The 14882-nt window shown below is 32.5% G+C and overlaps 2 protein-coding genes across 2 annotated transcripts; both read left to right on the top strand.

Annotated features, from left to right (window-relative positions):
• The first annotated feature begins 838 nt into the window (after positions 1-838).
• LOC105212958 (uncharacterized) lies at positions 839-5620 on the top strand. The gene is made up of 4 exons (XM_011185371.3): positions 839-1167; positions 3765-3875; positions 4851-5234; positions 5318-5620. Exons 1-4 carry the CDS (start codon positions 991-993, stop codon positions 5471-5473), a joined length of 828 nt encoding a protein of 275 aa, XP_011183673.2. The 5' UTR covers positions 839-990; the 3' UTR covers positions 5474-5620.
• A 5612-nt stretch (positions 5621-11232) lies between these two features.
• LOC105212965 (uncharacterized) lies at positions 11233-11718 on the top strand. Its single transcript, XM_011185387.3, has one exon. The coding sequence runs from the start codon at positions 11359-11361 to the stop codon at positions 11581-11583; it is 225 nt and encodes a 74-aa protein (XP_011183689.1). The 5' UTR covers positions 11233-11358; the 3' UTR covers positions 11584-11718.
• Positions 11719-14882: the final 3164 nt, after the last annotated feature.

Here is a 14882-nt window from a genome sequence, read left to right as displayed (position 1 = left end):
AATCTGAAACTACAATAGTGTAATTGACTCTTCGGAACATTTAATTATTTGGAGTATTGCATAATGATCCAACAGAAATAGGGTTCAAATCGACACTTCAGGGTTTGATAATAAAATAATAATTAAATTAGTAAAATTCATTATAGTGATTGACAATGAAGACAAAGTAATATCGTGTTCTCACAAAAGTGCATTGGGTACAAAAGTGATTGTCGCGGCATGATTCATAGCATAGCGTTCAACAAATTGGACCATAAGAGTAGAGCACTTACGGTCAACGCCATTTATAGCGGTATAAAGGGCAAACATCAGGCCCCTTTGGCGAACTCACAGCATTAATTGATAATTTTCAATTCAGTGGAGGCGTTCAAGAATGCTCTCTGCGCTCACCATTTGCGGCGTTGCCAATTTACTATATTGGTATGCAATTTTCATAACATTTCGACCCACTCAAAACAAACACACACGCACAGCATCTACGGATGTGTTTGACATACACAACTACATATAAATATTCTTATACCATTCATGCTACGATCTACTAAAACACATGGCTATGTGTGTGTGCGTGTGCAAATAAGCATATGTATCTATGAAAAACAAATTGTGATTCTAAATTGATCCATGTTTTCCAAAATCGAGATGCGAGAGCGCATGCACGTACCGCTGTTGGAATGGAATAACAGTAGCTCCCATCCCATCCGCTTTATTAATGTCAATAGCTTGTAAAATTAAGAAGAATGAGCATTGCAACAACAATGAATAGCAACAAATCGGCAATAATGTTGAATGCTACTGGAGAAAACATCGCTTATCGCTCCTGATCTGCTTAATAGTGACGAGTCGCCCGCTCCAGTTGAAAACTGTGCTGCGAGCTTTCACGTTGTGTGCGCTGTGTTGTGTTCGCCCTTCGGTTGAAATACGAAATATTCCGCTAAGAAAGTTTACATTGAATTTATTTTTGCTAAAAAATATATATGAATTTTTAAAATGCAATTGCAAGTTTTTGTGCGTTTTTTCGTATTTCAATTCGGCATACTTTGCTGTTTTGCCATAAATCAATACCAAAACTACGATGATGTGCCATCCAGTACAGATCGCAATTTGTACAAGAGTTCACTGCTGTGCATGGATATTAAACCTCAACACTCGGTGGATATAGGACAGGTAGGATAAAGTGCAAAAAGGATTAACCCTTTAATTCTTGATTTATATGTTCATGCATAATATATTCTATAAATTTGAAGCTTGTGTGAGAGCTAAAAAGTTCAACGACAACAATTTATTACTAATTTTGATACGGTTTGATAACGTGTAGAAATATTTAAAATAAAACAATCACACAATACATATGCAATATACATATTTATTTATAATATTAGATTTTGCATTAAACAAATTTGAAAATGAAAATGATAACATCTACAGTGGCTGACAGTAGTAATGCTACCATATCACATACATAGTTAGAAGGAAAATATTCTTGAAGTACTCAGTTAGTGCTGAGTATTCTATATAATTATGCTATATTTATGCACGCAGTTTTACAATTATACAGAGACAGTAAACACACTAATCTAAGGCTGTGATTTGTACAAAAATATTATCACTTCAAGACAATTTTTATAAATGGTTAATGATAGAAAACGAATTTCCGATCTTTTGTACATTATAATTTAAAAAATCAAAAAAAAAATATATATATATATTTGAAAGTAATATTATTTCAAGAGAATCGTTCGTCTACATTAATGTTTTCGTCTTCAAAATAGTTCCTCTTATGATATTAAGCATTTATGGCAGTGCTTTCTTTCAATTGCCGAAACACTTCTCAAACTCGATCTTGGGGATATCCTTCAGCGCTTTCAGCGATTTCTCGTATGCTTGCAAAACGACGGCCCTTTAAGATCCTCTTTATTTCGTTTCAGTATTCTTTTTGGCCAAGAATTCACGAACAAGAAACGAAGTGTGAGTCTTTAACAAACAAAAATCCCCAAGCTCATAAAAACCCGTTTAACATTAGCGGCTACTACAGACAAAATGCAACACTGAATACATCCGAAAATTGTATCGTACTTCAGGGTCGTGTATTGTATTGTATTAGAATTTCCCATTATTATTTGAACACACCTCGTATGAGATGATTTATTTGTAAATCAAAATAAATCGGCTAACTGAGCTATATGAGGTGATAACACCGGTTAACACGATTTTTAAGTCTGACATCTACATGTTAAATTTTAGTTTCTCCTATAACAAAAATAGGGATATTTTTTATTCCGGCAAACTTTAGCTTTCGTAGAAATTAGAGCAATTGTTCGATTTTTAAGCTTTTTCGAAATGATTGATTTTTATATTTTTTCTACAATTTCACTATAGATTATTTTGATTACGGATTTTTAAGTTAAAATAGGCTTCATAGGCTTCGCAAAGTTTCAAATTTGTTGATAAAGCAAATTTTTTACTTCTAACTTTAATAAATTCACCGCAAATAAAACAGAATGAATCGACATCATTTTTACACTGACTTGATGTCATTTTTTAACTGAGTAATACACTAATATTGTTGGTACAGCTATAATAAACAGGTTAACATTCACTACTGTGCCTCTTACAAATAATAATACTGTTTACTCTCGGGTTAATCAAAGTGCTGCCATCTTTGATTTATGAAATAAATTTTCAATGTCTAGAATCAGAATTCAAGCATGAGAACAGAAACCTTAAAATATTTTTTTGTTGACCGGTGTAATCAGAAAAGTAAACTTTTCTCTTTATTTATAATTAGCGATTTGAAGCTTGCGAATCGCTTTTCTACTAGGGACGTATTCTACATAGTCATTATGAACTGCCAGGCTTACTGAAGTTTTGTAGATAAGAATTTATTATATTTTGCGAAACACGCGAGTACATAGAGCTACTGTGATTACGGTAAACACACTTTCGATGGCGCTATATAAAGAAAGAAAGAAAGATTCAATTATCAAATGTTGGGGTAGGTTGTAAGCAGCCAGAAATCTTAAAAAATAAATTATCCTATATTAAAAAATTTATTATGTGTAATTATATCGTTAATATGATATGTTGACTGGCCAAAGAGTACTGGAAAACGTCTTGAGTAAATATATGTATATATTTTCGAATTATGAACTTAAAATGCCAAAAAATTTAGAAGAAATAGGGAAAGTAATGAATTGTCAGAGTTGTTTGACTAAACTAAGGCTTTCGTTTTGAAAAGTGGGCTTCCGGCCGTATAGTCGAATAAAAATTTTAAAAGTTTTAGCAAATAATGCCCTTTTAAATGCATTTAACTTCCGTTTATGTAAAGTTTCACAACAATATCTCATATAGATTCATATTACTACACTTTTGAGGGTATTCCTGCTATTGTGAGGCATAATTACTATTACTAATATGTAACTTCAAAAATTTTTTATATTAAATACATAACAATGTACTCGTACGAAACATTTTGGCGTACATATGCACATGCTTCACTTTTGAATACTTTGCTGGCGCCCATTTATTGAAATACTCTGATGGAAGTCAACAAAAGGTTACACAAATTCAATAATACAATTAGCGAAGACTCCATTTAACATACTCGTACATATGTATCTAGTAAAATGAATGAGTGGAAGTGAGTACTTGTGTATGTGATTGAAGCACTTTTCTTTTACTGCAACACAAATACTCGCGCATACATAAATTACATTTGAATGTTTTCATTTTATGTTTTGTGTTTTATTTGTTCTTTTTTTCAGATCACTGGCAGGTGGTTTGGCCAGGAAATCATTATTCACACACATGATATACCCGGTGTATACGAGTATGACAGTTGCGTAATAATTCATCTGAATGATATAACAGAACAAGTGAGTAACCGAAAGATTTTATGAGTATTTTGCACTTTTAGTGATAATTGAAGATGGAAATATGAGCATTTGGTGTTGCTCAAATACACAATGCAGCTACTAAAGTTTTCTACCTTTAGAAAATTAGTAGAAATAGCTTTAAAACGAGTGATTTTTTAAGAAAAATATATCAAAACTGACTTTTTGTTTTTGTTTGTTTTGTTCCATAGGAAAAGATATTCTCTTTTAACCTTTTGTTTCTAAAATATTGGTCTACAACTTTGCTTCCGCCGTTTTCCAATAGATGTCTCTAGGGTCTGGTCGATTAAATCGAGTTTTTTTATATCGATCTTGGACATTTGTGTCAACATTAACCCAACAAATTTTTGTAGAGATCTGTTTGCATCCCAAACTTATTCTCAACTGAAAATGTCACATTTTGAGCCGAATTCTCGACATTTACAAAAAAACGGCGGAAGCAAAGTTGTAGACCTAATACCAAAACTTGTTTAATACGTCCACCGGGGCGTATGACGAATTTTACAAGCCGTTCTCACGACAGTCGGTTCTATGTAACAGGAATGGACACGGATTTTTATCCAGCCAAGGACTGTCAAACAGCAGCATTCTTCAAAATTATTTGGGGAATATTTTATGCCGCTTCAACAACAACAACAACAGGAATTTACAGCAAGCCATGTCTCACATAATGGGTCTGCTTAAATGGGTTTAAAAAAAAAACTTAGGAATACTGAATTAGAGACTTGAAATACAATTATTTGCAGAATTTGGAGGGACCAGACGATTTCAATTCTATAATAATATTTAATCACTTATCGCAGGCATACATATGTGGGACAAAATCTAGACGACACACCTTTCAAATAACTGCTCGGCTGTAAACACTTCATTATATTATTATTTTAATGTTATCAATATTATTATTGTTCAAAAGCAACAAATAGAGATATGCAATAACATGCTATTGCTTTACAGATGCGCAATCATTATAATAATCACCAATACACACAACAATACAATCAACGACGTACACAAAACGAACAACAACAACAACAACATATACAAAACACAAATAATGATCGCAATTCAGCGCGTTACCTCCGATTAGTTTGGAGTGAAAGTGATAACGATCTGGAATACATGTTCAATTACACCGAAAGAACTCCTGGACTATGGACCAATATCGGTGAACAGCGTGGTTCATTGGTGGCGCTCAATTCGTACAAACAATTTACCGGCACCGTGCAGGTGGTGAAAGCGGTTAATGATCATTTGGTATTGACATTTTGTGGCAATGATATGTCTACTTCCATTTACACGCTGGTTCTCAGTCGAACGGAAAGGGGGCTGAGTATAGAGGTGTGTATGCCAGAATGAATAATATGTATTTGAAAATATTAATTCGTTATATATTTTATTGTAAATGATTTGTATGCTTACAGGAGTTGCGTAGTATTCGAAATCTGCTGACGCGACGAGGCCTAGACACGGAAACTATTCGTAAGGTGTGCAGTTCAGCGGCTGCGAGTCCGGCGCTAATGAATATCTTCTTGCTCACATTATTTGGATTATTTGCTATGCTCAAGTCGTATTACTAATGGCGCAAATTCTTCAATTCATCGCTGCTTTCTAAGTATTTTCGAATCTTTGACATTTTTCCCATTCTTAACGCCTAAATTCATGCAATAATTTTCGATATTTGTACAGCTAATTGATTTGAAATACATTTCCAAAAATCCATTAAATATTTGTTTTTAATTATTTCTGTTACAAAATAGTAGTCAATTGCCGACATACATGTACATTTATTTATGCTCATACACACACACACACACTGACGACGATTACATTCATTTTTGACAGCAGACAAAGCATTTTCGAATTGTGGCCAATTCAATTAAATTAGTCATCACAAACTCCAGTGTCAGACTGTGTAAGCCTTGCTGAGAAAACAACGCAAGCACATACATACATACATACATACAAACATTAGCACATATATGTCGGAACATGCTTTTGTATACATACATATGTGAACATCAAAAATATGTGTAGGCGCATTTTGCGTCTAATTAAATTATTTGTGCAACTAATTAAGTTAAGATTACAACAATAACAACAACAACTACATTATACCGCATATCTGTACATCTAAGATTGGATAAACGTACAGACCGCGGCCCATTAAGTAAAACAAACAATAATTCCCTCTTACGTAACCAGTGTGTGTGTGTGCGTGCACTGTGGAGCATAACTGTGTGACTGCAGAAAGTCTGGCGAGATGGTATTGTGTAATTTATAACATTTTAATTCTGCAGAACAAAGTTCAAAAATTTAAAAAAAAAAGTTCAACTTTATGTTATCCACTGACCCATATGTATGAGTTGAGTTGTAACTAACCCATAATTCTCAAAGGCATGAAGTCAATAGCGTTGCTTAGCGAATAATGATATGCAACTACATAGTGTCAAATGTTAAAATCGTAAATAGATAAACTTAACAATTTAATGTGCTGAAACGGTCATCACTCGTTTAAGCCTATGGACTATGCAGTACAGCCATGAATAAAGCAGCAGTAAGCAACTTGGGGTGAGAAGGGGCTAGGGCTTTTATGTGGGTCATGCAGCTTAATACAAAAAGCAATAAATACATGTTTTTGTGGTATACTCCCACACTTAATAACTGTTTTCGCAATCTTGCTTGATTAATCAATGGACGAAAATACATGACGTCATCAAAGCTATTCTCATCAAACTCAATTTTCGAAAGCCAATTTAATTCAAATCGGAAACATAAATCTCATGTCGGATATTTTATTATAAATTAGTGTTATTGGCTTCTCTTAGCTAAGAGCAACAATTTTTATTATTTTTCAGCGGAATTAGAAATAATTTCAGTATACTCTTTGAGTGGCCTAGGTTTATTGACGTCAAAAGCAAATTTTTGCTTATCTACAAATCTTAAACGAAGAATTTTTAAATAATATTGAAATTACACATTTATATGTTAATTAGCCAAAAATTAGAACAATTACGTTTTAAATTTATTTTTTGGTCAAGGTAAGATATTTTTTTGTCATAATAAGCGAATATTTATAAATGACATTTGCGTAAGTGATTTATACAAATTAAATTAGTTCGTTATGAAACTTAGTTGAAAGAAAATATACATATATTCATAAATAAAAATAATATATGTAATTTAGGAAATCGCACTTTTACAATCTGTAACTGCAAATTTAGTTAACTAGAAAAAAATGCCGAAAAAGTTCGATGCACTGCGTAGACTGCTTGGCAACTATTTTTATTCCTATACTCCTACAAAATTTTGTTTATATATTGCCACAATCTAAGCGTCTGAATCATTTTATGATAAGTTATTTTAAAAATATTCCGCGGAAGTCTAGTGTATTTGTCGTAAAAATACGAAAAATTGTGCACAACAAGCAATTAAGTAGTGTGCGCTCATTGCGAGTTCGCACCAAAATAAATTTAGCTTCAGAATCTATAATACTCATATACACCTGAAACAAATCGAACAAAATAATTTAAACTATGAAATTATTATGTCTACAACTTTGCTTTCGGCGTTTTCCAATAGATGTCTCTAGGTCTAGATGTCTCAAGCACTGGTCGATTAAATCGATTAAATCGTTTTATATCGATCTTGGACATTTGTGTCAACATTAACCCAACAAAATATTTGTAGAGATCTGTTTGCATACCAAACTTATTCTCAACTGAAAATGTCACTTTTTGAGCCGAATTATCGACATTTGCGGGAAATTTTGCTTTTCTTTTTTAATTCCAAGAAAAGTGCGGCTGAGGCTTATTGACATTTGTAACATCGACGTTTGTAACCGTTTTTACACAAAAAAAACTAAAATTTACAAAAAAATACGGAGGAAGCAAAGTTGTAGACCTAATATATATTTAAAATTCAATTGAAAGTTTTGTACGAGAAAGGAAATAATTCTTTTAGACGAATGCTTTTAAATTATTACAGAATCCAAATTAGGAAGTTACCATTATACGGCTTTTACCGATTTAGTAGTGCTTCACTATAAACTTTGTTCACTTTTCTAATATCTGGAATAGGATACGCTTATATATAGAATGATAGAGACACGTATTCAATATACCACTTGATACACAAAATCACAAAAATTTATAGTAATTGCAAACGAAACCTATCACTTCTTTCGTTAATGACGTCACGAACCAATGTACTTTCTGTCAAAGGCACTTCAAAAACTGTAAGTGGAAGAAACCGTCGTAGTCTCTATTTTATTGATATTTCTAAAATATATTATTTTGTACGATAGTAATTACTGACGCTTGTCTTGTTAGATTTACATAACATTTTTGATCGAAATTTACGAGTTTGTTGACGAAATGTATTATCATTTAAGCTGTAAGTCCATATAAATATATTCAAGTACCTTGTTTATAGGGGTAGCCCATGCGGCACCATGATGATTTTTGGTAATAAAATATAAATTGTATTTTCATGGCTAATATTTTATACCCAACGCGTGATGTGCTTAAAGAAAAATTGTCTTTTTTTATTTTTGATTTTGAAATTATTTATTTAAGCGCTTTATAATGTAGAAACTTACTATTGCAGCAGCTAATTTCTTCCTTAATCCGATATTCTTCCATATGATCACATAACGTATACTTTATTATTTCGAAATAGTCGTATATTGGGTATAATTTGATTTTTATACTTATAATATAACATTTGATAATACTCGTATATATATATTTATCAGTTTTGATTGGCAAAGAGAAAGAATTTGACGTATTGACATCCTTAAGTGAAATTAGTAACAACAAAAAATAAATAAATATGAGGTGTTCCCAATAGAAGTCACAATTAATTATCTGATAAGCTCGTAGACATTCTAATTGCGCGGCGATAAGCATGCGAGATGGGCGTGCAAGTCCATGTATAATAAACCCTTGAACTTGGTTTTATTATTTGTTTACATATAAAATATACTTGCAATTGTAAAATGAAATATGATGGTCAATGCATTAGACAATGTTTTGGTATGAGTTTTTGGAGGATTGGAAAATTAATACCTCAGCACTTAGGTGTTTTGTTAAGTGTCTAGCAGTAGTAGTAGTAAATAATCACAATAAAAGTTGAAAAGCTTTCTGCTTGAGATAAAGGCTAGAACTATTTTCTATATTGTGTCATGCCGAACAGTTAAACGATGTTGAAATAATGTAATTCCCTTGTTGTTATACTAGTTTTTATGTCACTTTTGAATGAGGATTTGATTAGAAGCTTTTTTTACTTTAGAAACCTCCTCCTGATATTTTAAATTTGGCTTCAACTGAGATTTGTAGTCACGAACATTCGCCCGGTAGCCAATCCACTCCGCTGCTAGTTTCAGTGTAAGAGAATCCGTTTTCGAACCTCAAAATTCTTGTATACCGCTTTTCGAATTCGAGGTTCCATGAAATTGTTGGGCTAGCAATGCAAGATATTCGTATATACATGTTACTTTGATTTGAATTTCAAAAATATTTTTTGATGTGTGCTCTTAGTTTATAGGTTATGAGTTGCAAAATTATAGATCTTTTTTGCTTTTTATCAGAATGTTTAGAATTCCAATGCTTTTTACGAAATCTGCAGGCACTGAGTTGACGATTCTAAAGTGATCAGAATAAGTTCATATTCTTCTTTGCAGGAAGAAACGATCTAAGACAAATATGTTTTCTTATAAAAAATGTATGCTGTTTTCAGTCTAAATACAGTTACATCAGCATTGCATAAAAAATAAGAACTGTCACGCAATATGACGGCTTACTAATCATACCACTTTGACAACGACGCAATCAATAGAAAGATTTTAAGTACAGGCTTAACAAATCATATGTAACATCATACGAGTATCATCAATGGACTTGCCGAACAATACTGTTATCTCTCAAATTACTATGTGTGAAAAAAAACTATGTGTCAGATGTGGTTACATACATTACAAGTAATACATATATATTATTAAATAATATAACTACGCATACGCTAATACTTATAAGCAATTAGTTTAAGTGCTGATTACAGCGGTACATTTATTTATTTATTTACTTCTCCCTTATTTATACTGTTCACCGATTTTTTAAGGAATATAACGTATATTTTGTCGTAAATATTTTTCAACGGTAAATCAATGGAACACGCGTCCAAGAAACCTTTGACGTAATCGATTATTGCGATTAAGCAAATCTTGGCTTACGTTTGAGCATGAATTGGCGGTTCGATGCGTATTTAAGCGCAGCAAATCATTTATTGTGAATTTGTGTAAATGCACATTGCTCTACATATACACACAGAAAATGTACTTTGCACCTATGTATGTATGTGTGTGCTTATAATTTCAGCTCATTGTTTACTAGATAATGGATTGCATTAAATTAGTTAACAACAAAGTACAGGATGACGCAAGCTTTCACATACTACATCGACGTCTACATCCTGGTCGTTGTAAATAAGTGTTTCTGTATTGAAAAATAATTGTACCTGTTGGTGATATTTAGAAATGGAATATTTATAAAGTGTGGCATAAGATAATTATCTTTGCAGTAATATAGTTTTGCAATCGTATATTAACACACAATTTGTGGTAATTTATAAAAATATAGGCTATTCCTTTAAATGCTTGCTATTTAAAATCTTCATTAGGGTTATCATTTTTATAATAAATTTTTCATGTTTGAATATCTCAATAAAAATGTATTTCAAAGCGAAGTTTTGAAAGAATATTTCATTAGAATTCACTAGATTTAATATAATGGGTGTATTTACATATGTGGCCAACGAGAACAAAAATAAATCCCTTCTAACTTCAAGAACCAGTCGAGCCTGAAGTACATATATTGTTCCTAGTGCCTGGCTGACGGTGAGTAAGTCAGTAGTTACTTTTAATACATTAGACTCTTCTGTAAATAATAAAAATACGAAAACTGAAGCGTAATTTCAGTTAGTGCTATTTTCAAAACAAGTGGTATTTCAAAATAAAAATCTTTTAAGTGAAACCTCTTGATGAAATCCCTTGTACTACAAACAAGTGATATCACTAGAAACTACAAACTAACATCATAATTCAATAACATCATAAACGTTTATTTGTTTAATTGGAAGCACAACAAAAAACGACAAAAACACACAGACACCCATACACCCATACACTCATACAAACGAACAAATTGAAGATTGATAAGAGTCAACAGGCCACCAGCTGATTGCTACTCCAATCGCTAGTATAAACCAATAATAAAAGCAATGCGACAATTGAGAACTATGACTTTGGCGCTTAAGCGACTGACTATATAAAGATTGTTTCAGCTCGAGTATTCAACAGATTGTCGTGAACACTGAAAGCAAGAATATAAGCACTCAAGTTACTAATACAAAATTTTATTTAAAATAAATATTTAATAACAAAAAGTATAATACAAATTTTCCGAAAATGTCTGCGAAAAATGTGAATTCATTGGTCGGCGCCACCACCCGCTACATCGCTGGCCGAAATGCAATGCAGACAGTCTATTGGCGCACACTGCCCGGAAGCGATGGACGCATGGTGAAGATACACAAAAATTGCGAATTCGATAAAGTACAGAACCTGCCCGCCAAAATTCGTTTGCAATGTTACAATAAAAACTACTGGACGCCAATGGAGCAGACACATTGATCTCGAGCCTGCAAAGCGGATTTTTAGACTAGTGAATTTTTTTGTATAAGATGTGTGTGCTTGTGTTTATTGTATTAGTTATTAATGTCGCAACTCAATTAGTTGTTTAGTGAATTATTAAATTATTAAACTTGATATATTTTCGTATTTATTGTTAGTTATTTTTCTTTTGTTGTGGTACAGTCAAAACGACAGCATGCGCAACTCTATCGCTATCACTCAGCTGTAGTCCGATATGTACGAAGTGCGCTTGTGTGTGTGCTAAAGTACTTGCACGCTTTGTGTAAATGCCAATAGTAAACAGTTAAACTAATTTAATCACCAACTAATGAGCAGCGATAACGCCGACTGCCGACTGTGTGTGCGTACACCTTGCACACGCTCATGGTGTGACTAGGATTGTAGGCCAATGAAAGTCACCACGTCCAAAGTACTCAAGTACATATTAACTCGAATGTCAATTGATACACATTTGTATAAATACAAATACATAGTGAAGCAATAATCTATGGCTGATACATATGCCGCTATGTCTATGCAGAATATTATGTGACGTCAACATGAAAAATTCAGGAATAGTCACTTTACAGCCGGATCAATTCGCTTAAGTCTCATCAATTTTATATGTAGTAATACCACTTCTGGCTCGAGATTTCTAGTCTCCAGACAAATTTGCGCCTTGTCCCGAAAACAGTACAAGTGCTTCAGAGCTATAGTATTCACACATATGTATATTAATTCGATGTTGTGAGACGCGATGTACCAATGAGTTCCATTGATCCATATGGAAGCAATCTAATTTAAATTCTTAATTCTTGTTTCGACTTTTCCATTAAATGTATAAGAAATCAAACAATTAGTTAATATATTTTATAAAAAACGTCAAGTAGTCAAAAAAGGTTCCGTCCTCTTCCTTTGTATAAATGTTTGATACATTAAATATATGTGGATTGGCAACACATTTTGAATATCGGAGCCTTTGTAGAGTTATATAAAGTATGATAAAATATAGCGCAGCTTTTATTTCCCTTCAAACACTTTCAGGAATATTAATGTTGTCATCCTAAAAGTAAATACTCTCCGATTCTTCTATGATACCTTATACCGATCCTCAAAGTACTAAACTCCTCTAGCGACGTAAGTTTGTGATGGTTCTTCTGAGCTTTTTCATTGGGATGTTAAGAGTTCGTGCAGTTCTAATGTTCTAGTGGTGATCCGAAAAGTCTTCAAAACTATATTATACGACTCGCTATAGGACAAAATCGACTTTTTTCCTGAGTATTGGACTTCGAATTTGGGGGCTAACTTTGGAAAAACTCCCGGAAAAAATAGGTTTGATTCAATCCTCAGCTGAGTGTTGTACAGTGTTATTATTAAGTATTCTTTAATTGCTCATGTACCTAACTAACCCTCCTTAGCAATCTTTTGGTCTTCTTCAAATCATGGAGTGCAATTACTCAGGATTACATTTCTTTAAGTAAAATATAATATATATTGCAATCATTTAGATATCATTGAACTTGCTAATAAGAAAGGCATCAATAAAATTGTTGAAGTAGAGTTAGACAAAAGGTGTACTTGTTTCAGCTAAATTTCCTGCTGCTTGAATATTCAACCTCATTGAAAATAATAAAATGGTATAAATATATTATCAGTCAATTACAATTTACATAAAAATAAAAAAAAAATTATTCGTGGCGCTTGATGCGCTTTTTGGAAATGAGCCAATTCGCTGACGTGTTTGCCATTTCAAAAATGGAAATAATTACAAAATCGCATTTTGCTATCATATCGTACATCTAATATAATATTCAAATAAACAAAGTGTGCGAATATTTATTTATTATTGTCATGATCGATTATTATGGATGAAAGTAACATATGTGGAATCGAATGCTAATTCATTGGAATGGAATGCTAATTCAATCTTTATATAAGCTTATTAAGGAAACGTGAGGAAAATTTGTATAACATATAACCGAGTCGCAAATAAAAAAAAAACAGTAAGTAATGCGACACAAAATATTCGAAGATCACTGGACATTAGTTTTGTCAACACACGCCTACCCAGAGCAGTTAGTGTTGTCTGAGTTGGGAACTTTCTTCAATTGTAAACAATGTAAAGGTTAGAAAGTATTTCTACTTTATCTATCCAAACATATCATTCCTGGTCTCCAAGTATTACCGATTGAAGGAAAAATATATTTCGTAAAAAATTGTTTCCGTTTCATCAAATAAATCGCATGTTATTTTAGGTAACAGATACTGTTAACACAAAGTAAGAACTGAAAACAGCTGAAAATGCCATCATACTTAAAATAAAACAAGAAAAAAAACGTTAACTTTGGCTGTACCGAAGCTATTATACCCTTCACAGGTGCATTTCTTTTAGTAACTATGTGTTTAAGCAAATCTAAAGACGTAAGAAAAAGTAAGTAAAAACAAGCATTTGATTTCGATCTTTCAGTATGTACGGCAGCTATATGCTATAGTTAACTGATCTGAACAATTTCTTCGGAGATTATATTATTACCTTAAGCAGTAATCCATGTCAAATTTCGTGAAGATACCACGTCAAATGCGAAAATTTTTCATACAAGCCATTGATTCCGATCGTTCGGTTTGTATGACAGCTATATGCTATAGTGAACCGATCTGAACAATTTTTACGGAGATTAAATTATTTCTATGAACAATAACTCACACCAAATTTCGTGAAGATATGTAATAAAATACGTAAGTTTTCCATACAAGCCATTGATTCCGATCGTTCGGTTTGTATGACAGCTATATGGTATAGAGGTTCGATATCGGCAATTCCGACAAATGAGCAGCTTCTTGAAGAGAACATAACATCTGCAAAATTTCAAAACGATATCTTAAAAACTGAAGGAATAGTTCGTATATATACAGACAGACAGACGGGCATGGCTAAATCGACTCAGTTCAACATACTGATCATTTATATATATACTTTATAGGGCCTCCGACGCTTCCTTCTAGGTGTTACAAACTTCGTGACACACGTAATATACCCTGTTCAGGGTATAAAAATGTGTAAAATTTTTAAAAATTCCCGTTAATTTTTGAACACTCCATGTTGTCACTCGTGTCTATATCGTACCTCAACTTCTATTATTACTACAAAATCAAATCCTTTATATTTCGAATTCTTTTGCATGTCGCCTACATTTATAATAAAAAAACACAGACATTTCAGATGATTTTACGAATATTTATTTAGTGTTAGTTTATTATCTTTTTGTTTTATATTTTATTATTACATACATAGAGTTGTC

This window comes from Zeugodacus cucurbitae, chromosome 4 (genome assembly GCF_028554725.1).
Source record: "Zeugodacus cucurbitae isolate PBARC_wt_2022May chromosome 4, idZeuCucr1.2, whole genome shotgun sequence".
NCBI lineage: Eukaryota > Metazoa > Arthropoda > Insecta > Diptera > Tephritidae > Zeugodacus > Zeugodacus cucurbitae.
The sequence above is the reverse complement of the archived record's forward strand: the minus strand, read 5'-3'. Positions and strand labels throughout refer to the sequence as shown.

What these genes read in the sequence shown, in the direction of transcription:
- LOC105212958 (XM_011185371.3), top strand. Translation starts at nt 991, where the DNA reads ATGCAATTGCAAGTTTTTGTGCGTTTTTTCGTATTTCAATTCGGCATA. An exon ending in ACTCGGTGGATATAGGACAG is followed by an intron (nt 1,168 to 3,764) that starts GTAGGATAAAGT and finishes TCTTTTTTTCAG; the next exon opens with ATCACTGGCAGGTGGTTTGG. An exon ending in AAAGGGGGCTGAGTATAGAG is followed by an intron (nt 5,235 to 5,317) that starts GTGTGTATGCCA and finishes GTATGCTTACAG; the next exon opens with GAGTTGCGTAGTATTCGAAA.
- LOC105212965 (XM_011185387.3), top strand. Translation starts at nt 11,359, where the DNA reads ATGTCTGCGAAAAATGTGAATTCATTGGTCGGCGCCACCACCCGCTAC.